Source organism: Lacerta agilis, chromosome 16 (genome assembly GCF_009819535.1).
Source record: "Lacerta agilis isolate rLacAgi1 chromosome 16, rLacAgi1.pri, whole genome shotgun sequence".
Taxonomy (NCBI): Eukaryota; Metazoa; Chordata; class Lepidosauria; order Squamata; family Lacertidae; genus Lacerta; species Lacerta agilis.
Genome location: NC_046327.1, coordinates 39156896 through 39179875, shown reverse-complemented (window position 1 = coordinate 39179875; position 22980 = coordinate 39156896). Strand labels below are relative to the sequence as shown.

The 22980-nt window shown below is 45.8% G+C and overlaps 1 protein-coding gene across 2 annotated transcripts in view; it reads right to left on the bottom strand.

Moving 5' to 3' along the window:
* The window catches only part of DNMT1 (DNA methyltransferase 1), a 51341-nt gene extending 28673 nt beyond the window's left edge, over positions 1 to 22668 (bottom strand). For both annotated transcript variants that reach the window (XR_004428047.1, XM_033173717.1), the window contains exons 1-12: positions 22582 to 22668; positions 15943 to 15985; positions 15712 to 15819; positions 13667 to 13943; positions 12853 to 12925; positions 11185 to 11284; positions 10491 to 10531; positions 7955 to 8006; positions 6897 to 6980; positions 6699 to 6808; positions 3504 to 3622; positions 2060 to 2152 (exon numbers count right to left, since the gene is read on the bottom strand). Coding sequence is in view for 1 of the 2 variants with exons in the window: in XM_033173717.1 (XP_033029608.1) it covers positions 2060 to 2152; positions 3504 to 3622; positions 6699 to 6808; positions 6897 to 6980; positions 7955 to 8006; positions 10491 to 10531; positions 11185 to 11284; positions 12853 to 12925; positions 13667 to 13943; positions 15712 to 15819; positions 15943 to 15985; positions 22582 to 22628 (1147 nt within the window). In the remaining variant the exon portion in view is untranslated. The remainder of the gene's footprint in view (positions 1 to 2059; positions 2153 to 3503; positions 3623 to 6698; positions 6809 to 6896; positions 6981 to 7954; positions 8007 to 10490; positions 10532 to 11184; positions 11285 to 12852; positions 12926 to 13666; positions 13944 to 15711; positions 15820 to 15942; positions 15986 to 22581) is intronic.
* Positions 22669 to 22980: the final 312 nt, after the last annotated feature.

Sequence of the window (22980 nt, the reverse complement as noted above, 5' to 3'; positions counted from 1 at the left end):
CATAGCCAGCTCCCTAAGCCATTCCTCATAAGGCATCGTTTCCAGGCCTTTGACCATTTTGGCTGCCCTCTTCTGGACACGTTCCAGCTTGTCAGTATCCTTCTTGAACTGTGGTGCCCAGAACTGGACACAGTATTCCAGGTGAGGTCTGACCAGAGCAGAATATAGTGGTACTATTACTTCCCTTGATCTAGATGCTATACTGCTATTGATGCAGCCCAGAATTGCATTGGCTTTTTTAGCTGCTGCATCACACTGTTGACTCATGTCAAGTTCGTGGTCTACCAAGACTCATAGATCCTTTTCACATGTACTGCTCTCAAGCCAGGTGTCACCCATCCTGTATTTGTGCCTTTCATTTTTTTGCCCAAGTGTAGTACTTTACATTTTTCCCTGTCAAAATTCATCTTGTTTGCTTTGGCCCAGTTCTCTAATCTGTTAAGGTCATTTTGAAGTGTGATCCTGTCCTCAGGGGTATTAGCCACCCCTCCCAATTTGGTGTCATCTGCAAACTTGATCAGGATGCCCTCAAGCCCATCCTCCAAGTCATTGATAAAGATGTTGAATAAGACTGGGCCCAAGACAGAACCCTGTGGCACCCCACTAGTCACTTCTCTCCAGGATGAAGAGGAGCCATTGATGAGCACCCTTTGGGTTCGGTCAGTCAGCCAGTTACAAATCCACTGAATGGTAGCATTGTCTAGCCTACATTTTACCAGCTTCTTTACAAGAATATCATGGGGCACCTTGTCAAAGGCCTTGCTGAAATCAAGATAGGCTACATCCACAGCGTTCCCTTCATCTACCAGGCTTGTAATTCTGTCAGAAAATGAGATCAGATTAGTCTGACATGACTTATTTTTCAGAAACCCATGCTGACTTTTAGTGATCATAGCGTTCCTTTCTAGGTGCGCAAAGACCATTTGCTTAATGATCTGCTCTAGAATCTTTCCTGGTATTGATGTCAGGCTGACTGGGCGGTAATTGTTTGGGTCCTCTCTTTTCCCCTGGATGAATCCCAAGCCGGAATTAAGATTGCCGGAAGAAATATCAACAACCTCAGATATGCAGATGACACAACCTTGATGGCAGAAAGTGAGGAGAAATTAGAGAGCCTTTTAATGAGGGTGAAAGAGGATAGTGCAAAGTATGGTCTGAAGCTCAACATAAAGAAACTAAGATCACGGCCACTGGTTCCATCACCTCCTGGCAAATAGAAGGGGAAGAAATGGAGGCAGTGAGAGATTTCACTTTCTTGGGTTCCATGATCAATGCAGATGGTGACAGCAGTCACGAAATTAGAAGACGCCTGCTTCGTGGGAGAAAAGCAATGACAAACCTAGACAGCATCTTAAAAAGCAAAGACATCACCTTGCCGACAAAGGTCTGTATAGTTAAAGCTATGGTTTTCCCAGTAGTGATGTATGGAAGTGAGAGCTGGACCATAAAGAAGGCTGACTGGCGAAGAATTGATGCTTTTGAATTCTGGTGCTGGAGGAGACTCTTGAGAGTCCCATGGACTGCAAGATGATCAAACCTATCTATTCTGAAGGAAATCAGGCCTGAGTGCTCACTGGAAGGACAGATCCTGAAGCTGAGGTTCCAATACTTTGGCCACCTCATGAGAAGAGAAGACTCCCTAGAAAAGATCCTGCTGTTGGGAAAGATGGAGGACGCAAGGAGAAGGGGCTGACAGAGGACGAGATGGTTGGACAGTGTTCTCAAAGCTACCAACATGCGTCTGAGCAAACTGCGGGAGGCAGTGGAAGACAGGCATGCCTGGCGTGCTCTGGTCCATGAGGTCACGAAGAATCAGACACGACTGAACAACAACAACAATTAATACATTTTGGGGGACCTATTAATATTTGTATGGTTGTTTGTTTAAAAATTGTTATATTTTGTAATTGTTGGTGAATTATCTTGAAATATTGCTGGTATTTCATTACACAGATTTTTCTGATGCTGTTGTGAGCCATTCCAAGTATGCCCTGAGCATGAAAAAGCAGGATACAGATAAAACTGAAGGGGATGATGAATGCTTTCCTTAAAAGCTTACCTGTGGTGAATCCAATCAAAGCCTTCTCACCTCCATCAAAACCAGTGATCCACCATGCATTGATGGGGCCCATCTTTTTGGCTCGGACACCACCTAAAATCAGTGATGAAAATGGAGAGGCATCATATTTTAAAATCACTTAGTTGCTAGGCCACGGTGGATGCATGTGCTTTAATAAGCCCACGCTGAGGAACAGGAGCTGTGCAACCACCTCTGGCTTTTTCTCAGGGTTCTTTGCTTCCCCTGGAAGCTTGCAAGTGGGCTGGCCTGAGAAGCTCACTTCCTTTTCCACCAAGTCACCAGATCCACACCTGCACCAAAACCAAGGCACTTAATTGGTCCGTCTTACCCTTGGGAAGCTGAAAACATCTCGCTACTTGATTTACAATGGCTAATTAAAGACAAAAACTTTTGACCTTCCTGTCATGAATGAACCATGCTTAGCTAATTTAGGAGCATCCAGTGGCTCGTCTAGTGATGCAACAAGCAAACACGGACTGCAGCCCATTGTGACTTGACAGGATGGGTCCAAGGAGTGGCAAATGCCTCCTTGCCACAGGGGGCTTTGGGGGAAGGTGAATGCTTCTCCCCCTTCTCAGGTCATCTGGGATAATGGTCTGGATGGGGCCCAATAAGCTGGAGCTGAGTTCCAACAAGATGTTGGCTCTGCTGGTCATTGGTTCCCAATTCCAGAAGATGGGTAAATGGTGTGTCCTGAAGGTTGCTGCACTCCCCTTGAAGGATCCAGGTACGAGGCCTGGGGGCACTCTTGGATCCATCTTTGTCATGAGAGGCTCAAATAGCTTAATGAAAGCCTTTTTCTAGCTCTGGCTGGTTTACCAGCTATGGCTGTCCCTGAATTGGCATAGTCTTGTCACAGCATTCCATGCCCCGGTTACCTCAAGTCTGGACTACTGCAATGTGGTCTGCATGGCACAGCCCTTGAAGACTGTTCAGAAGCTGGTATAGAATTCTGCTACTAGGTTATTGAGCAGCACGCCACTTTGAAGTCATATCACATTTATTTTCCGTGATCTGTGCTAGCTACCTATTCATTTACATAACTAATTTAAGATTTACCATTAACCTTTAAACCCTGAAGAGTTCAGGGTCCATGTAACTTGGAAGAGCACCCCAATTGGTATGTGCCAGTCTGGTCACTAAGATCAAAGGGGTCTTCTTTGGGTGCTGCCTCTGGGTGAGGCCCAGAGGCAGTTCCATGGCTGATGGTCTTCTCTGTTACAACACCCTCCCTGTGAAACTCTGTTCCTTTGGAAGTCAATCTGACATTATTTGCACTCCAGTTTTATGACAGGTTAATATGATGTGTCAGTTATGTATGTGGCAGAGTGAATGTGAACTTGGATTTTTAAATTAAGAGCATCATATAAATTAAATTGGGGGGGGGGGGTTAGGGAAAACCTGCCTGCAGGGCCACACTTACCATCTAGACAAGGGTTATCATCATATATTGGCTTTACTGCACCACTGAAGTAGAGTTCGATATTCCTTTCTATGAGACCAGTATCAAATGGGCACAGGTGGCCTTTTCGATCATAAACACTGCACAGAAAAGGAAAAGGTTACATAGTCTTTGGTTGTCTATATACACCTGTCATTTACAACAGCCAACTAAAAAACCTCCAGTTTCCCATTAATATAGCTGTGAAGTGCTTCTACAGTTCTCGGGGCAAAGGGTGGCAAACCAAGTGGGGATGGCAAAAAAGAAGAGTCAGGACTCCCGTGAGGGCAGTGGCGAGGCTTGGAAACATAAGTGGAGGCCATGAGATGCAGAACACAGGAAGACTGCTCCACCTTCTTCTTTTTCTTTTGTAAAGTAAAAGGAAGCCACACTGATTATAGAATGGCCAAAGGCCAAGAACCAGAACCATATATAACCAATATGTACTAATATCACCCACCACTGCCGACAACTTCCCTGGCCAACCCTATTTCACAGATGTATACAAAAGCTGGGGTGACTTAAACCAGGGATGGGCAGCCTTGAAACTTGTGTGTTCTGCCTTATCTACTGAGGACCACCAACTGGAGCAAAGTCCAAAATAGTGGTCCAGGAACATAAGCTGAGAATAAAAGACAGTGTGTCTTTATTTTATTTTTATAAAGAATTTATTGGTTTTTTCCATAACAAAGAATACCATCACCCACCCACATTTATAAAAAAAAAAAAACATAACCACAAATCTTCTTCTTTTTTTACACACACAATGAAAAAATTCTAGTTTCAAATCTTTACAGTTGACTTCCCCTGCCTTCTCTCCTTCGGTTCCAAATCCAGATTCTACTTTAATAACTTCATCTCTCAAAAAAATTTAAATTCAAATTTAAACAAACATCTTAATCCATAATAGTTGGTAACATAACTTTATATCTTAACATCTCATTCTTACATCAAATCTATACTATTCTTCTTTCCCTTAAACTGCTGCTAGTAACATAGAAATTTAAAATATCCCTTTTCTTGTTAAAAAATAAAATAAAACTTAATGTCTCTTCCCTCCGATTTCAGATTGCCATAGTAAACCATTTATATTCTGCACTTAACACATTTCACCCTATCCCCCCTCTGTCCAATGTCCTTCTCCATCTTACACCGGAACCACTCCTCAAATTGTCCTCTTTTCTTGAACATCCACAGAACCAGACACAGTCTCCAACAGACCTTGCATCGAACATCAGGGTGCACTGCTCATCTTCTTTCAGCTTCTCCCATTCAATGCTGCGTTCTTCTTCTATTTGTAAAAATCTTAATTTCTTGCCTTTCGCTCCCGAGCTCTCACCCCGGGGGCTGGATATAACATTCCTCGCCGTCCCCGGGCTGCCACCACCGAAGGACGTTTCTTTTTCTGGGAGTCGCCAAGCCATCTCTCTCAGTATTCCAATCATCCCCTTCAGCTCTTTGCCAAGGCTCTCTTCCATAGTATCGAATACCTGAAAGGTCTCCTCTGTGGGAAATAGATTTTTCTTCATATCCCCACTCAAAACCTTCAATTTCTGATTAAGCAGTTCCAGTTTCAGAATAATAATCCTTTGTTCGTCAGTTAATCCAGAGTTCAAAAGAATTTCAAAAACAAAGCCCAGCATGGTGAGGACGGGCATAGGTATCAAATTTCAGTTTCTATTTCAATGTTGTCCATCTTGTAACAGTAATTTTCCACTTCGACTCAGACTTTTCACAGCCATTTTCTCTGAAACCGGGGTGTTGAGACCATAACTTTCAAAAGGAATATTCTCCATCCTCTTCCTCCCCAAAGGGAGATCTATAAGGTCTCACTTATGAAAAAATCTTAACAATGTAGCCATCCAGTAGCAACAGTATCACAGACCGTTATTTTCTTGCCACCGAAGGGAGGGAGGCAGACTTCCTTTGTCTAAAGCCTCCCGGATCGTTAAGTCTTTAAGTTCAGCAATTAATCCAATCAAGTACTCACGACCTCCGGGCTTCTTTTCCTTTCATCTCTTTCCGCCCGGTTGGGGCATTTCCCCTAATGGCCCAGCTCCGCGCTCCCTTCACCCCCACTTCCCCTTTACAGGGGGACCGAGGGAAGGGTGCGGAGCCTAGCGGGCCCGCCGGGGAGCCCGAGGCGCGGGACGCTCTTCCCGCGCCTCACCGGAGCCCCGCGTAGCGGTGGCGGGGCTCCAACCCCCGGGCTGGACTGGGTCGCCTCGCTGCCGAGGCAACCCACGACCGCCCGTGATGGCGACCTCGCCGGAAGTCTAAAAGACAGTGTGTCTTTAATCCTGATCAGCCCAGGATTAAAAACTCAGCCTGTCTTTTCCTCCAAAGCTTTCTCCATGTCAGAAGCCTAATTTAGGGAGTGCAGGAAGCCTTTAAATTGTTCCCATTGTTAAGACAGTTGGGATTCAGAAAGTCACCACTTCTGAAAACCACCAGAGATCCAATACCCCTTCCTGTGGATTAAACCACACCATCTTGATAAGGGCTAGGGGCTCCAGAGGGCTGCATGTGCAGTTTACTGCGCTGCTGGGCACCCGCCTTCCCAAAGATCTTACTGCACTCAAGCAACACAGACAGTTCCAGCAGGTGCCCCAAGGATCCCCACCAGTCTTCTGTGGGGATGCTTGGAGGCTGCAATAGAGCACACAGCCCCTAATCTAGGAACACATCGGCGTATCCTCAAGGCGGATGTTGATTAATAACGTGCCCCATACTGCTGCCCCAGCCCAATGTCAACCCTTTCTATTTGGCAAGCAAACACACGCAGCAGCACTGTAGACCTCTGGATCAGAAATAAGTGACATTCAAAGCTTTCTTTTTTGAGCAGACTGCTTCCTGCTTCTACGTGCTTCCTTCTGCCCTTATCACCCTCTAGTTTCTAAGCCTCAGAGCTTAGCAGATCCTTCCTCCAACTGCTGCTACTGCAGATTCCTGCTTGGAGTCTGAGATATGGGGAGAGGCAGTCCTCCAGGCAGCAAATTTCCAGTATTCATGACTCCTTCCATAGTTGCCCCACCTTGAAATTCAATTACCTAGGCTTTACAGTGGTGGTTGATAATGTGGCATGCTCCCAATGCTGCTGGACTACATCTACCACTAGTCATGGAAGACCACAAGTTAACCACCCCTGCTTTATGGCAAGTCAGCACAAGGCCTCACCTGAAGAAAGTCACTTTGTGCTGAGGCAGGTCATCGTAACTCTCAAACCCATCTTCATTGGCATCAAAGATGGACAAGCGCTCGTCTGTCAGCATCTCGGGTTCATCCAGCTAGGAAGATACAACATTGTGCATTTCATTCTAGACATATACCAGCAAGACAGAATTCTTATTGTTCATCTGCAAAGGATGGGCTTACGGCATCATCAGGATCTCCTTGGAAGAACTTGAGATCAGGGTCATCTAGGTATTGCCTGCATTCAACACACTTGGGAGGTGTGGTCTGGAAGAGAAAGATATAAGGAGAAAAGGCAAGGTGGTGAATTCAGGTAACCAGGATCTAAAAATGGTGCTGCCAATAAGCTTGTGATGTGGCTGAATAACTCTAGGTATTTGTTACTTAAGTGACATTAGACCCTACCATTTCAACGTAAAACATTTGTAGGTCCACTTACAAAAATCATACTAAAAACAGCAGGTTCCCTCCAGAAGTTGCTGAACTCCAATTCCCATCATTCCTGATCACTGGCCATGCCAGCTGAGCTGATGGGAAACGAAAGTCCAAAACATTTGAAGGGAACCAGGCTGGGTAAGGATGATAACAGGGTCAGGGAACCTGTGTCTCTCCAGATGTGGTTAGACTCCAACTCCCATCAGCCAGTGTGGTCAGTGATAATGAGACTTTGAGTCCATCACCATCTGCAGGGCAAGAGGGTTCCCAATCCCTGGTTTAAAAGCTGTTACTGTACTGCTCTGGGTCACTGGTACCTAGCCAGAAAGGATACCCAACAGGTTTCATACGCATAAGTGGCATTTCTAGAAAATGCAGGGATTGCTCACTCATAGTTGGCTAAATCTAGCTGAAAGGGGGAGGCAGGATTTCATCAGTCCTTACATTCCATTCCACTGTGCCAGCCGTCATTTAGGGAGCCCTTCCAAATGCATAGCTGCTTTTCTGACTCATTTTTAGGAACAAAACATGCAAAGCTATGCCACTTTCCTTCACTATTTTTCTGTTCTTAAAGACAGTAAACCAAGGCCAAGATATGGTGATCAGAGCAATGCTGATGCAGTATATCTGAACCCACCCAAAGTTCCACCTGTCAGAGGCATTAAATGCCTGTCCTGAAAATCAGAAAAAAATAGTCTCTTCTTGAACTGCTGATGCTCCAGTCATTCAAGGGCGGAGTGTGTGCATATGCACACCACAAATGTCTAGTATTCCAACCAGATAAAAACAAACCAACACTTACTTACCTTAACAGGTGGCACAGTTTTAACCTGGATTGCTTCTTCTTTTATTTCAGACCTGGGCAAAAAACAAAACCAAACCAAACCCTCACACAGTGCAACAAGTTGGGTAATATAAGCGATCACAAGAATAATATTGTTTAAGTCACTGGATACAGAGACTTTGATAAGTCCTTACAGTAACATGCTTTCATATACAAAGAAACTTTCAGCTTAAAGAAACTGTGTATTCTGGGGAGCCATTTTACACCCTGTACTCTCACTTCCATCAATGCATGAACAGGGCACAGACTGACTGCTCCATTTCAACATTCTGTGTTTCTTTATTTAGCCCAAGGAATGAAAATAAAGCACTTCTGACCTGGTTGGGATTCCTGATGTTCCTGGTCTCTAAACAATGGTTTTTCTGTAGGGTAATCAGCCTGAGGCCCTCTAGATGATTTAGACTACAACGCAACATGCTGCCTGGACCTGACAGAAGCGGTAGTCCAAAGCATCTAGAGAGGACCAGATTCGGGGAAGGAATCGATTCTCTCCCCTGCGCCTCCTGCATGCAAATTTCTCCTTTCTTCCCATCACAGAGCTAACTAGTACATTTGTACAGATGTTTGAAGCTAGCCAAGGAGGAGAAGATTTGCGTAATCCAAACACCCACCGTCAGCCACTCTCCAAAATATATCCCTCCTCATGCCAGAGGCAACATTTACAGGGCTTTTTTTCTTATTTCATTTTTAGGAGTGCAACGGGGTAGCTTTTTCTTTGCAGAAGACAGCGAGAGCTCAAAAGAACATGAACTATCACTGCTTCCTCTTGCACCTTTTATTTGACATGGGAGAAAAGGAGCCCAATGAAGCCCAATTGCTGCCGTGTTACAGGCTCTCTTGCACCTCCCCTCTTTTCCCCACATGCAGCTGGCACCACTCTTGGCAGGGCTGGGTGAGCAGCCGGCAGCTCTCAGCCCAATTTCAAAAGCTTCCTGCAAACAATCAGTTTCAGCCTCCAGCAAGAACAACCCATTTCCCTTCCAGCTGCTCAATGGGGGGGTTAGAAGGGGTCAGACCCCTTGCTTCTAACTCTTGCCACATCCAACACTGGCATGTGACCCTCAGGAAATATATTTATCATCATCATCATCACCATCATCACTATACTACTACTGCTACTACAGTTACTACATTTATACACCTCCCTTTCTTCCAAAGAGCTTACGGTGGCATGTGTGGTTCTCATCCTTCTCCATTTTATCCTCACAACCATGTGAGGAAGGTTAGGCTAAGAGACTGTAACTGGCCCAAGATCAGCCAGAAAACATCATGGCTGAGTGGAGATTTCAACCCTGGTCTCCCACTACACCAGTGGCTTGAGTGTTGGATTTGTTGTTGTTGTTTAGTCGTGTCCGACTCTTCATGACCCCATGGACCAGAGCACGCCTGGCACGCCTGTCTTCCACTGCCTCCCACAGTTTGGTCAGACTCATGTTGGTAGCTTCGATAACACTGTCCAACCATCTCTGTCATCCCCTTCTCCTTGTGTCCTCAATCTCGACAAGACAGAGGTACTGTTCGGGGGGGGGGGGCAGGGACCTCCCTGGTTTTGAATGGGGTAACTGTGCCCCTGAAGGACCAGGTGTGCAGCCTGGGAGTAATTTTGGACTCACAGCTATCCATGGAAGTGCAGGTCAATTCTGTGTCCAGGGCAGCTGTTTACCAGCTCCATCTGGTACACCAGCTGAGACCCTACCCGCCCACAAACTATTTCACCAGAGTGGTGTATGCTCTGGCTATCTCCTGCTTATTGCAATGCGCTCTACATGGGGCTACCTTTGAAGGTGACTCAGAAACTACAACTAATTCAGAATGTGGCATGTAGACTGGAGACTGGGAGTGGCCGCCAGGACCATGTAACACCAGTCTTAAAGAATCTTCACTGGCCCCCCAGTACATTTCTGAGTACAATTCAAAGTGTTGGTGCTGACCTTTAATGCCCTAAACAGCCTCAGTCCTGTATACCTGAAGGAGCGTGTCCACCCCCATCATTCAGCCCGGACACTAAGGTCCACCTCCAAGGGCCTTCTGGTGGTTCCCTCACTGCAAGAATGAAGCTACAGGGAACCAGGCAGAGGGCCTTCTCAGTAGTGGCACCCTTCCTGTGAAACGCCCTCCCATCAGATGTCAAGGAGATAAAGAACCACACAACATCTGAAGGCAGCCCTGTATCATGAAGTTTTTAATGTTTGATGTTTTACTATGTTTTTACGTGTGCTGCATGCCACCCAGAGTGGCTGAGGAAACCCAGCTAGATGGGTAGGGTATAAATAATAACATTATTAACTATATTATTATTATTATTATTATTATTATTATTATTATTATTATTAGCTGTCATTATCTGTGGTGGTCATGTGTCATAAATGTTTAGTTTTGGCCTAAGTATGTTTCCAAAAACATACTTTTCGTGAGCATTGCTGAAAATGGTTACATTTCTCGCTAGCAAACATACATGCAGAGAAAGCTGGTGAGATCTCATGCGCCCAGTCACTTACCCTTCTTTGGCTTCTATTTTGATTCTTTTCTCATCTTGTTCCTTGAGAGCAAAAGGGAAGATGGTATTGAGAAGAAAGAAATATTTTCTCTTTCTTTAAAATTAGGTGTGAAGTATTAACCTTCTAGGGACGCGGGTGGCGCTGTGGGTTAAACCACAGAGCCTAGGGCTTGCCGATCAGAAGGTCAGCAGTTCGAATCCCTGCCACAGGCTGAGCTTCCGTTGCTCGGTCCCTGCTCCTGCCAACCTAGCAGTTCAAAAGCACGTCAAAGTGCAAGTAGATAAATAGGTACCACTCCGGCGGGAAGGTAAACGGCGTTTCCTTGCGCTGCTCTGGTTCGCCAGAAGCAGCTTAGTCATGCTGGCCACATGAGCCAGAAGCTGTACACTGGCTCCCTCGGCCAGTAATGCGAGATGAGCGCCACAACCCGAGTCGTCCGCGACTGGACTGGTCAGGGGTCCCTTTACCTTTACTATTAACCTTCTAGGGTAGCCTTCACCAACCTGGAAGCCTCCAGGTGCTCCCATCAGGCTGACAGGAACAGCAGTCCCAAACATCTGGAGGGCACCAAGTTGGCAAAGGCTTTTCAAGGGCCCATAATTTATCCCCAGTCCTGAGAATTCAGAAGTTTCATGCATACATTTCAAGCATTCTGGTGGTGGTGGAGTAAACTAGTACAGCAATCAGCATTTACCTTCTCTCCAGGATGCTCCTCCTCTTCCTCCTCCTCATTTTCTACACTAATTTCTTGTTTCAGGTCTCCATTCACTTCCTCAGATTTGCGTTTATTGGATCTATTGCAAAAAGGAATTAGTTTAGGTGAAATTATTTTGACAAGATGTTCAGTGTGCTTATTAATGAGGATGGAAAGCTAAGAAAAACTAAATGGGTTTTAACTTTACAAACCATGTTCAGATTATGCAGCATGAATTGGATAGGCATGGATATATGACATTTTAATTTAATTCTTTTAATTGATTTTTATTGAAAATGTTCAAATATACATTTCCATCATTAAATATCCACCATTGTAGCCATACATTCATCAACTTCCCTCCTTCCCCTTCCATGGTTCTTTAAATTTTCCCATGTTTTCTGCATATTCTAAGAACCAAAAAAAATCCATTTAATTTAGTCGTCCCATCCCGCCCCGCCCCCCACAATTATATCTCTCCACTGTGTGTTATACTGTTGAATTTACCTTAATGCCGCTAACGTTTTTACTTGCTTACAATTATTTTCCAAATATTCCACAAAATTTTTCCACTCCTCTTTATATACAGTCATACCTCGGAAGTCGAACTTTTTTGCTCCCGAACGCCACAAACCCAAAAGTGAGTGTTCCGGTTAGTGAACGTTCTTTTGGAACCCAAACATCTGACGCAGCTTCCTGTAGCCAAGTCGAACAGACTTCGCGCCTTGGTTTCCAAACGTTTTGGAAGTCGAACGGACTTCTGGAACGGATTCCGTTTGACTTCAGAGGTACGACTGTGCTTGATCTTCTTGCTCTCTTATTCCGCAGGTTAGGCCGACTAATTCTGCATATTCTATAATTTAAAGCTGCCATTCCTCTTTCTTGGGAACCTCTCTCACCTTCCACTTTTGGGCTAACCAAATCCAAGCTGCTGTAGTTGCATACATAAATAAGTTTTTCTGGCTCCTGGACACTTCTGTCTGCACAATTCCCAGAAGGAATCCCTCAAGTTTCGGGGGGGAATGTTTTTTAAACTTTTTTTCATCTCATTATATATCATTTCCCAATACTCCTTAACTATTCTGCATGCCCACCACATATGAAAAAATGTTCCTTCTTCTTCTCTGCATTTCCAACACATATCAGATTCAGATCTACACATTTTAGCTAATCTGCTCAAGAGTTATATATTATTTTGTATCATTTTCATATAGTTTTCTTTCAGTGTGTAGCATGCAGTAAATTTCAAATCTTTCTTCCATAGTTTCTCCTCGATTATCTTGCATGTTTCCACTACATATGCCAGCATTCTTCATTTTGCAATAATGAAGGCTAGGATACAGCCATTGTTGTACCAGACTGGAAAACAGGAGAAAGCCGTCAGTTGAGAACCAGTGGTTGCTGGTACAACAAGCTATTTCCTTGATCTCCTATAGAGGTCCGATGTTTCTTTCCCCAGGACACCTGGCTGCTCTGTTTCTCACCTGAACACCTGTACCGCACCACCCATTCAGTGCTCAGTATTAACCACCTTGATGTAACTGTTAATGAGGCAATCAAAGTAAATGGTGGCAGCAGGGTGGGGGATGAAAGTCAAATAAGCAAAAGAATATTTAAGAAAAACCCACAAAAGAACAGTCACACCAGGTTTACACACAACCTACTCACCCTTTGGAAAACATAGCTACTATGGTTGGTTGCTTGCCAGAACTACGGGTGATCCTTGAACTGCTTGGGGATTCTGCAGATTAATTTAAAAAATAGAATCAGTTGCAGTTACCATACATAAAAGGTTTCTGCTGTTTTCAAAGTGCTTAAAGCAGATTACACCCGCCCCCAGCCAAGCCCAACAAACCCATCTTCTATTACCAACTGCAGAATCTTATCCGCAGCAGCCTTCCCCAACACAGTGCCCTCCAGATGTCACAGGACCCCTGATGCTTTTGCCAAAGGGAAAGAAAAATAAAAAGGGAAGGGACTCAGAACGCTCACATTCCAGAGCTATTTCAGTTTACCAGGCTTGTTGAATTTTGAAACAGAATTTGCATTCTCAAAATCATCATCACTTCCTATTTTCCTTATTAAAAAAAAAAAGTTTTACGCTCTTAAAGCAGGATGAAAATCTATCTGTATGCAAGGATACAGCAAGCCAATTCATGAATAGGAGCTAAGAGCAGATCCTGAAGATGACTCATTTGGTCCAGGCTGAACGTAAATGAGAACCTGCAATGCTCCGCTAATAAAACTAGTCCGAGGCCAACCTCTGGCAAACAAGTCTACAGAAGTAACTATGCCACATTGTTTTTCAACTAACCCATCTGCCCTCATTTATTTGAAACCTAAATAGTGAGTGGGAGTGGGGAGAGAAACACCCTCAACTTCCAGAAGGTTTTGGCTTTCCTGCCATCTATGCTATGTATCCAGAGTCAAAGTAGTGGCGCCTCCGAAGAGCCGTGTTAAAGCAAGTCTCTAAATGACGTACTTCTGTTCTCACTGTTGGACTTGCTCTTCCTTCCCCTACGGGCTTTGGGCACAGAGGGTGAGGCCAATGGTGTGGAGGAGCAAGACGATGCTGCCTCCTCCACCTCCATGGTGCTGTCCTCTTCTCCCTTGCTGCCTGTTCTCTCGGGCTCTTCATCACTGCCATAGGCACCATTTTCTGTGCAGCCATTGGGCTTCTGGCCAAGCTCCGGGTTATCTCCATTCTCCAAAGCGAGTTCTTGGTGGAGCAGGGTTTTGACTTTGGCCAGGTACAGTTCCTGCAGCAAAGGGGGAAAGGTACAGGCTGAGTGCAGTGCACATATCCTGGGCACATCAATGGAGTTTGCAGAGGGGGGGAGAGATAAGAAATTCTGAGATCCTGGTTCCACCTGCTGCGTCTTTCCTCTGGGAACGAAAGAGGAAAGACACAACCTGCCAGCTCGGGTGAAGGCAATTTGAGCTGCCGATACATGGCGGATGGGAAGCCAAGACATATCAGCAGCTCAAAATGTCTGAAACCGATATTGCAATGTGAATGCCATACTGGTGTCAGACAGTAAATCGGATTATTGCCCAGCTGTGGAACACAGTGGACAATCTGTCCATGCTCCTTTACAGCAGATGAGTTGTGTGGCCAAGATATAAATCACAGTCAAACCTAGACATATATCCTTTCACTCACACAGTATTTCTGACATGCAATAGCATGATAAGTATGCTGCCAACCGCCCTGAGATCTATTGATGTAGGGCGGTATACAAAATTTAATAATAATAATAGCCCCCCATACACAGACTTATTCTCACAGCACAACTATAGAGTCTAGGGCAGAGTGTAAAATCAGTGTTAGAAACAGATATGAAGGATGGGAGCTAAATGGGACCTTAAACCTCGGTTATGGGAGCAACAACTGAATGTCTAGGCGCACTTTTTATAACAAGAATACAAAGCTGAAAATGAATGAACTGCAGCTAAAATCTCATATTCATGTTTCACATTGTCTAGTCCTCATCTGAAGGCCTGCCCACCCCCTACGTCCCCTGCCCACCCCCTACGTCCCCTGCCCACCCCCCCTAATATTCTTAAGAGGGCCCCTTCTCCAGTCTTCAGAGAGTAGCTGGAAGTGGGGAGGCAGAAAAAGGTCCTCCTTTGCTTCCACTCTGCCGTTTTAATCTGAAATCTTAGGCGCAGTACAGCACCCAGAGCTCAGAAACTGCTCGAGCTAATGAAATTACCAGTCGCAAAATGCGTCGAGAACAATGGGAGTTTCAAACACTGTGTGAAATAGCACTTAGCCTATAATGCAATGATCTGGCTCAGTGTCCTTGATTATGTATAGAAAAAGACAGTCAGAAATCTATTATTTTGGCAATTGCCTCAACAGAATACTGTGGAGTTATCATCCTAGTTATGATCCTAATGCAGATTCATACAATTTAGCGCAATCTAGAGCAATCTATGGAATTTACAATCTGCCTTAGATTTAAAAAAAAACAATTTATATGCTTTTCAGTTTCCTTCAAGGCAGTGTAAGAAACTAGAAAAGGGAAGCTAGGAACTATGCGGCTCCTGGGACTTGTGTTCTAGGTACCAAAACAAAATGTCTAGGTGCCATTTCATTTTTTTATTTTGCTGCCATGCTACCCCATAGACCACCTAATTTGCCCAACAGTACAGCAGCAATCAATCAATCAATATTATTATTATTATTTGGCTGCCCAGGTGAATCAGGTGGTCTGCAGGGAAGCATGGCAACAAAATACATGTCTTTTGCTGCCCTGCTACCCCGCAAACCAACTGATTTGCCCAGCAGAATTACACACACACACACACACATATATATATATCCCACTGCTAGCTAGATCAAGAGTGAATGAAGTCCCCACCTGAAAAAAGAAACAAATGAGTTGATATCTGCAGCAAACTGGAGCAGCTTTCTCATTTTAGAAATCATCCCAATCCAAATGGGAAGGCAGGCACAGTCAAACCCACAGAACAGTATCTGAATGGAACAGGAGGAAATGACCCATCCCTAAAATTACCTACCTCTGAAAGCTCCTCTTTGTGAAACTTGGTCTCCAGGTCTTTCAGCTGATTCTGAACATCAGCTTGCAAGAAGCCGTGCATCAGACTCAGTTTTTCCTTAACACATTCCTAAAGACAGACAGAGAGGCAGACAGACAGCATATTACAAGTGGCAATCTCAGGGGATGGCTGCAAGGAGGCACTGGCATGACCCTCCATTAAAAGGGCGAGGGGGAACACTCATGCACTCACTCTTTCACCAAGACCATCTTCATCCCTTTCTAGATCTTTTAGCCTGTTCAAAAAACAAACAAAAACAAAAACAGTTCCTCATTAGGAAACAGCCTCTTACGGGTCTATCCACACCAATGGAGCTTCAGAGGGCTGAGAGAGGTGGTATTTCACCTCCTGGATGACACTGGGGTCGGGAAGGGGGAAAGAGGGGCTTGGCAGCAGGATGTGGGACACCAGCACACGTCTCCCTGCTGCCCTCATGACTGGGCAATAGGACTCAGGGGGAAACTGCGTTCCTTTGCAGAAATGGAGAACCTGAACCTCTCCAGATGCCTCAGGTTCTTTTATCTGCACCGTGTCATCTATCAATAGTGCCCAAGAGCATAAGGTTGGCTGAAAGAATAAAATAAGTTACTTCCGCCTCCCTTATTCTAGCCCTGATAACGGCTGTGGCTGGGATGGCATCCCTTGCTTGGTTCTCCCCCCCAGGAAGCCTCACCTCGGGAAACATAAATCAACACATTTCCACTGAGTGAGAAAATGGGTGTCTCCCTCAGCTGACATGAGAATTTGGTCATCCAAGCCCAGGAAGGACAAAGAACCTGGGAAGAAGCCAAGCATGCCTTAGCATTCCATTTTGCTATTTGTTTTGTTGTTGTTTATTTGCCATATTCACTAAGAGGGCAATCCAACAAAACCATTCTGAGGGAAGGAATTGGAATTGAGTGGGGTAGAAACCTATATAGAAAGATTATCCCTTAGAAACAACTGGGGTGAGGTCTAGAGTGTTCAATTTAGGGAGGAAATCCATGCTACTGCCCACCCCTTCACAGACCCACAAACCGAGAGCATGTTCTAGCTGGCTAGCAAGGATTCTTTCAAATCTGTGGAATGCTTCACTAATTTTTTCAGGAAGAGTTGGCTGGGGGAAGCCAAAGCCAACCTCAGCCCTTCCTTCAGAGGCAGCACCTAGACCAGGGCAAGCCAGCCAGCATGTCCTGCGGGAAATTGTTTTACTGCAACTCCCATTCATCCGTGACCATTGGCCAGGCTTGCTGGGGCTGATGGAAGTTGAAATCCAACAATGTAGTCGTACCTTGACTTACGAGCAACTCGACTTACGTAATTTAAGAGTTGCGAAGGGAAAGCAGCGGCACAATACCTCTACTTAGGAAGATTTTAATGCAGTTTTTTCGACTTGCGGTGTTTTTTTCCGACGCTAGATGGCGATCTTCGACTTACGAATATTTCGAATTCCGAAAGCTCTTTCGGAACCCATTCTTTTCGTAAGTCGAGGGACCACTGTACCCAGATGTCACCGTGTTAGCTACCCCTAACCTAGGCCCACAGCTGCCTACCTAGAGGGAAGCAGCAGTGGGGTTGCTGACATGCCAATTTGGGTTGGAGGGAAGGAATGGGTTCCATTGATGAAGGCCAAGGGAGAGATGAATCGTAGAATTATAGAGTTGGAAGGGACCACAAGGATCATCTAGTCCAACCCCCTGAAATGCACATAGAAAACCTGCTTCCTGAAACAGACACTGTTGTGAAGTGACTATGCTTCCCTCTGGTCACCCCCTTCCTATACTGCTGTACCTGTATTGGTGGATTCACATGTATTGGTGGATTCACCTTAGGCTTTGAATTCCACTCCCCCCAAAATCTATGTGTCCTCTTCTCAAGAGTCAAACATTTCTAGCTGGAAGCCAGAAATCTACAAAATGACATATGAAAGTTTTCCCTCAAAGCACATGATTCAACAGAGGCCCCAGTTATATACAGGCACCAATAGGTTCCAGAAAGCAACTCTGGAGACCCTCTTCTGCACTTTCTGTCATTTCCTGCTGTGTACAGACACACATGCCTGTAAGAACAGGACCAAATTTTTCAGAAACTGACTAATTCCTTAACTCCACTGAGGCAAAATGTTTCTCTTTGGATGCATACCAGGGAACCACCCCCTCAACCAAAAACAAAGAGCTGCTGACACACTTTGCCCCAGGACACGAGCCATTTGCTTGCACTTTGCACATTTAGTTCCTGTTCCATTGTGACATTCCCTGAGGCCAAGGCAGTGCTGCCACATGCAAGTCCCCCCCCCCCCCAATCCAACTTTGCATCCAATTTTGATATTTTTTCCATGTCTCTTTTGACTTATCCTACAAATCCAAAGTGGCCAGCCACCACTGCCCTAGCATGCACACACATCCTTAGCACAGTAGTCTACATTCTTGTTTTACAACTTAGTGAACTGTAGGGAAGAAATCTCTGTTAGGCAAGAAGTCTTTTTGTAAATAATTTTTTATTAGTTTTCCAATATTCCCTCAATAATAGCCAAATTATAACAATATCAATTAACTGCCAATTAATACAATTATTCAAATGCCAATCAACTTCCAATTAATACATTTTAGTTAAAGTGGCTCCCCGCATGATGGATTGGATGCATTTCCGATCTTGTGTCACTGTGTTTCATAATCTCATTAATATGTTATATTTCAGTTATAATAATAATCCTTTAATCAATAGCTGCATAATTAATTATTTCCATTCGTGTTGCTATATTATATAAATTTATAAAATTTCAAGTGAGGAACTCAAACTATTATCTTTGTCCTGTCCTGCATGTGAAAAACTGTTATGTCCATGGAGATTCCTTTTGACCAAACAGTCGTACCTCGTGTTGCAAACGCTGCATGTTGCGTTCGTCACAGGATACGAACGCGCCAAACCCAGAAGTACCGAAACAGGTTACTTCTGGGTTCGGTGGTTCGCGCATGCACAGATGTGTCAAGTTGCGGACTGCTCAGGATGTGATCGGGGCTCTGGAACGGATCCTGTTCGCATCCAGAGGTACCACTGTATATGGTGTTGTCTCTTTCACTTCCTGGCTGATGCTGCCTCCCATCATGACTTGGGCAGAACTGAGTCTCAAAGTTTCTCAAAGGACTTATCTCTCCATCCCTTGCTTCAATGTCTCAGAACAGACAGCAGCCTGCTAACTGAGCCTCTTGGGCTTGCCGATCAAAAGGCTGGCAGTTCAAAACTGGGGTGAGCTCCCATTGCTCTGTCCCAGCTCCCGCCAACCTAGCAGTTCGAAAGCACGCCAGTGCAAGTAGATAAATAGGTACCCATAATCGCCTTTGACTGGACTTAACTGTCGAGAGGTCCTTTACCTTTACACCATTGTTTTTCTTCAGCCTAGGCAAGTGGGCTATTTTCGAAAGTGCTGGAGTTTTTCCTTTGCAACTCTCAGTAACTCTGCAATACCATTTCCACAGCCCCGTTTCCATTCTTCCTTACAGCTGAGATTTATGGCCAATTATCCTTTATCTTAAATTACATTCTGTCAGCACAAACAGATCTCAGTCTCTTTTTCCTTTTTCGATGTTTTAAGTGGAGGTGGGGGGAACAACTCTTATGTTTCCAGCATACTTGAGTTTCCCCCTTCCCCTCCTTTCTTCGTTTCAAGTCACACACAGTCTTCATTCTTGCTAATTAATCTCAATAATATTCCAATTTCTTCCTTCCTCACTTGTAAATATTTTTTTCATCTTGCATTCTAGAGACGGTTGCCGAATCATAAATATAAAAAGAAGCTTAGAATAAACAAACCATGGGCTTCCCTCTCCCAGCCGTCTCTCGCAACGAATAAAATCTTGTTTCAGTTCATACCTTTAGATCCATGCAGCTGAATGTCCCACAGTTTATCATCACATCTTTTTCCAGCACCCCCCCCCATTACTTTAAAGCCAATTTAAAAATCCAATTAATTAGGTGGCCTCTGCTTCTAGAAAAGGAGTCAGGGGTGTTGCGGCAGACAAAGTGCTTCTGCATCCAGTGCCTTTGCCTGTCCTCACATTTCATGGGGAAGCAAGTGCCAGACCTCAGGGCAACCAGCGGATGAAAGTCCATTCCTCTCAAGCCCAGATAGGAATTCAAAGAATGGTTTAACTCCCACCATTCTCATAATCTTTATCTGCTTCTCCCTGCGATGTCAAGGGAGTCGTCCATTCCTGACGCAGAATGGAAATGGAAGCCTGTTAGGCAGGAAGTCTTGTTGCTAAAATACAACTACTTCCAATGCCTTCTCTCCTTGGGGAAGAATCTCTTTAAAGACTCCTGAGAGAAGCTGCCAAATCTGAATTATTTTTTCCTCAAACTTGACATTATCAGACATGCTCAACAGACTGCTGAACTCTGACTAAAAGTGCTGAATGTATAACTTGCTTAAGGTCAGCAATGCAAATCTACTGGGCCAAATTCAGAATCCTAAGAAATGCCACCTACCCACAGCCCCCTTGCCAAAGAGAAATAGAAGTCTTAATTGTTAGAACATAACTTACAGGGAGAGCACTTGGGCTGAGCTGCTGGCCCAGCCAGCATCCTTCACTCAGAAGCCCCATTCCATATGAAAGCACCATAGACCCAACTTGTGTGCAAGGCAACACAGAGATGGAAAATAATGGAAGCTGAAGAGGTTTTGTTTGAGAACATGTTGCTGTGTTGGACAAGAGTCTACCATCAGCCCCTCCTCTTCCAAGAATGATATGTTCCCATTGAGGGAAGACAATCGAAAAATGCGGAAAGGGGGAAAATAGTTTAGGAAAATCCCAGAGCTGAAGTTTAGAGCCATCACTGGCTCTCATAAGGGAAAGCCAAGCGAGTTCCTCCCAGACTGTTGACTCCAGACAATAGCAGAGCAGCGGTTGCTGCCCGCCTGCACTGCTCTGAGAAGGAGACTCAGGAAGTAGATACGCAAACAGATGCACCATGTGGCACAAGCTACAGCCTCACAACCATTCACAGCTGTAATGGTGGGCAAAATGCACATACTAGAGCCTTCAAGGTGGAAAGCAGGCTGAAAAAAGGAAAGAAATGAGAAATAACCATTTCCTTCTTTCAGTCTCTGCATAGCTGTGCAAAGGCTAGCTTGTTTACTTTCTAGATTCCATTTTGCAACCGGGCCCAAAGGACCACCTAGGTTGGCTCTGAGAGCAGGAACACAGAGACATGACAGACCCTGAGCTACAACAGCATACTACAGAACAAGGAGCACATGACTCCAAATCTATTTTCCATCTGAGGGAGAAAAGTGGAAGTTAGAAAACAGAATACAGAAACAATTAATGATGTTGATAAATACCGGTATTTGCTACCAACCATTTCAGAAATAAGACCAAAAGCTCAAAAATAAGTTGAGAAACAGTAAAGGTCTGCAGCATTACTTTTGTGTAAAGAAGCAACTGGCATCCTCTAGGTGAGAGGCTAAGTAACTAGGAAGAAATCCCAATGGGGCAAAAGAGGGCAGCGCCTATCTCCCATCCCAGACCCAACCCGTTTTGGCAGCAGAGCACAGTTATCAGTTTCAGAAGCAGCAAGCAGAGGCACTTCGACAAAGGAAATTGTTTTGAACAGATTAGGGAAATAGACAGCTACTATTATGTGGAATGACAGGTAGGAGAGATTAGACCTGGGGGAAAAACCCACCAAAAAAGCCACCTCCCAAGGTGAGCGGAGGAAAGGGCTCCATTGAAATGCAGCGGGCATGAGAAAGTGGAGAACCATCCAGCCACTGCAAGCTTGTGGCTGCCAATGAAGCCAACCCACTATGGCGCCCTTTTTCTACGCAGAAGTCCTTTGCCGTGGCTTCCTCTTAACCCTTCCCCTCAATACACACAGGCACATTCCCGCCAAGCCAGGCTTTCCACTAGATCAGAAACTCTCCTCCGTTTCCTGTCCCGGGTGCCAAGTGTGACACAAGGAGAGAAAGGGGTCCCAGTGAGCAAGGAAAAGGCAAAGCCCCCAGAAAACTGAAGGGCCGCTTTCGGCTTCTCTGCTGATTCTCCCCTCTGCACCCCAACGAAAGGCAGGTTGGCTGCAGGAAAAGTGACTCTTCTTCCTCACATAGTCACTGCTTTTGGAAAATCCTAGCTGAGAATTACAGTCACCTTCATTCCCCAGAACCCTAATTTTTTACGAAGGAAATTTGGGGCATCAGACCCTTCAGAAGGGATGGAGGGGGGGCGGAGGGGGCTGAAAGTTGACAATTAATTCCTTGGGGACATTTACCGACAACTAAACACCCTTAGTTTTGTGATTTGACAGCCATAGCAATGCAGGTCTAGGAACACCCGTACAATTATGCATTAAAGGGGAATTAGAAGGGGAAACCCTCCCCCCTTTCTTTACTGGGACACTGCCATTCTCAGAGGGAGGACTCGCCCCCCCCCCCCAGAGTAATGCGGGCCTCCAGGCAGGCGAGGCTCCCTCCGGCAACCCCCTCCGCTCCACAGGAAACCAACGTCGGCGGGGCAGAATCCCAATTTCGGCTTCCAAGGGACCCCTTCCTCCCCCGCCTTTCGGGAAACTTTACTTCGAAGGTGTGCTGGCTGAGAGGACGCGGAGCAGGGAAAGCGGGGCGGAGGAGGGAGGGGCGTTTCGGGGCTCGGGGGGCACGGCAGAGAGAAGGAGGGGAGCCCCCGGGGAGCCCCCGGCCTCCGCGCAGAGGGAGCCCCCGGCCTCCGCGGGAGCAACGCGCCCTCGGGGCGGAACCGGGAAGCGGGGCTCGGGACCCCCTCGCCGCGAGGCTGGGCGGGGAGGCACCCGGTCCCTCCCTCCTTCCCTCCCTCCCCCCGCGAGGGGATCCGCACTCACCGCCTGCGCAGCTCCTCCGGGGTCAGCGGGGCGGCCCGGGCGGGCATCGGGACCAGCAAGGCGGCAGGAAGGCGACGGATTCGCGCGCGCGCGCGCCGGGGAGGGAGGGGGCGGAGCGGGCACCGAGACAGACCATCCGGAATTGGGGAGGAAGGGGCGGGACTTCACCAGCAGCCACTCACGGAGAGGGAGAAACCAAATAGGTGGGGGGGGGAGCGGAAGAGGCTCGAGAGAGGACTCGGCAAGAGGTGCTAGGGGAGGCCGAAGAGGCGGGAGGAATGTACCATTATCCTATCTATCCCTCTACGTACAGATACTATATGTATATATACAGTATGGAACTAAAAGGCCGGGCCCTGGGAGGGTGTTTTCGGGCCGCCTCGGAGTCCATCTCCCCTG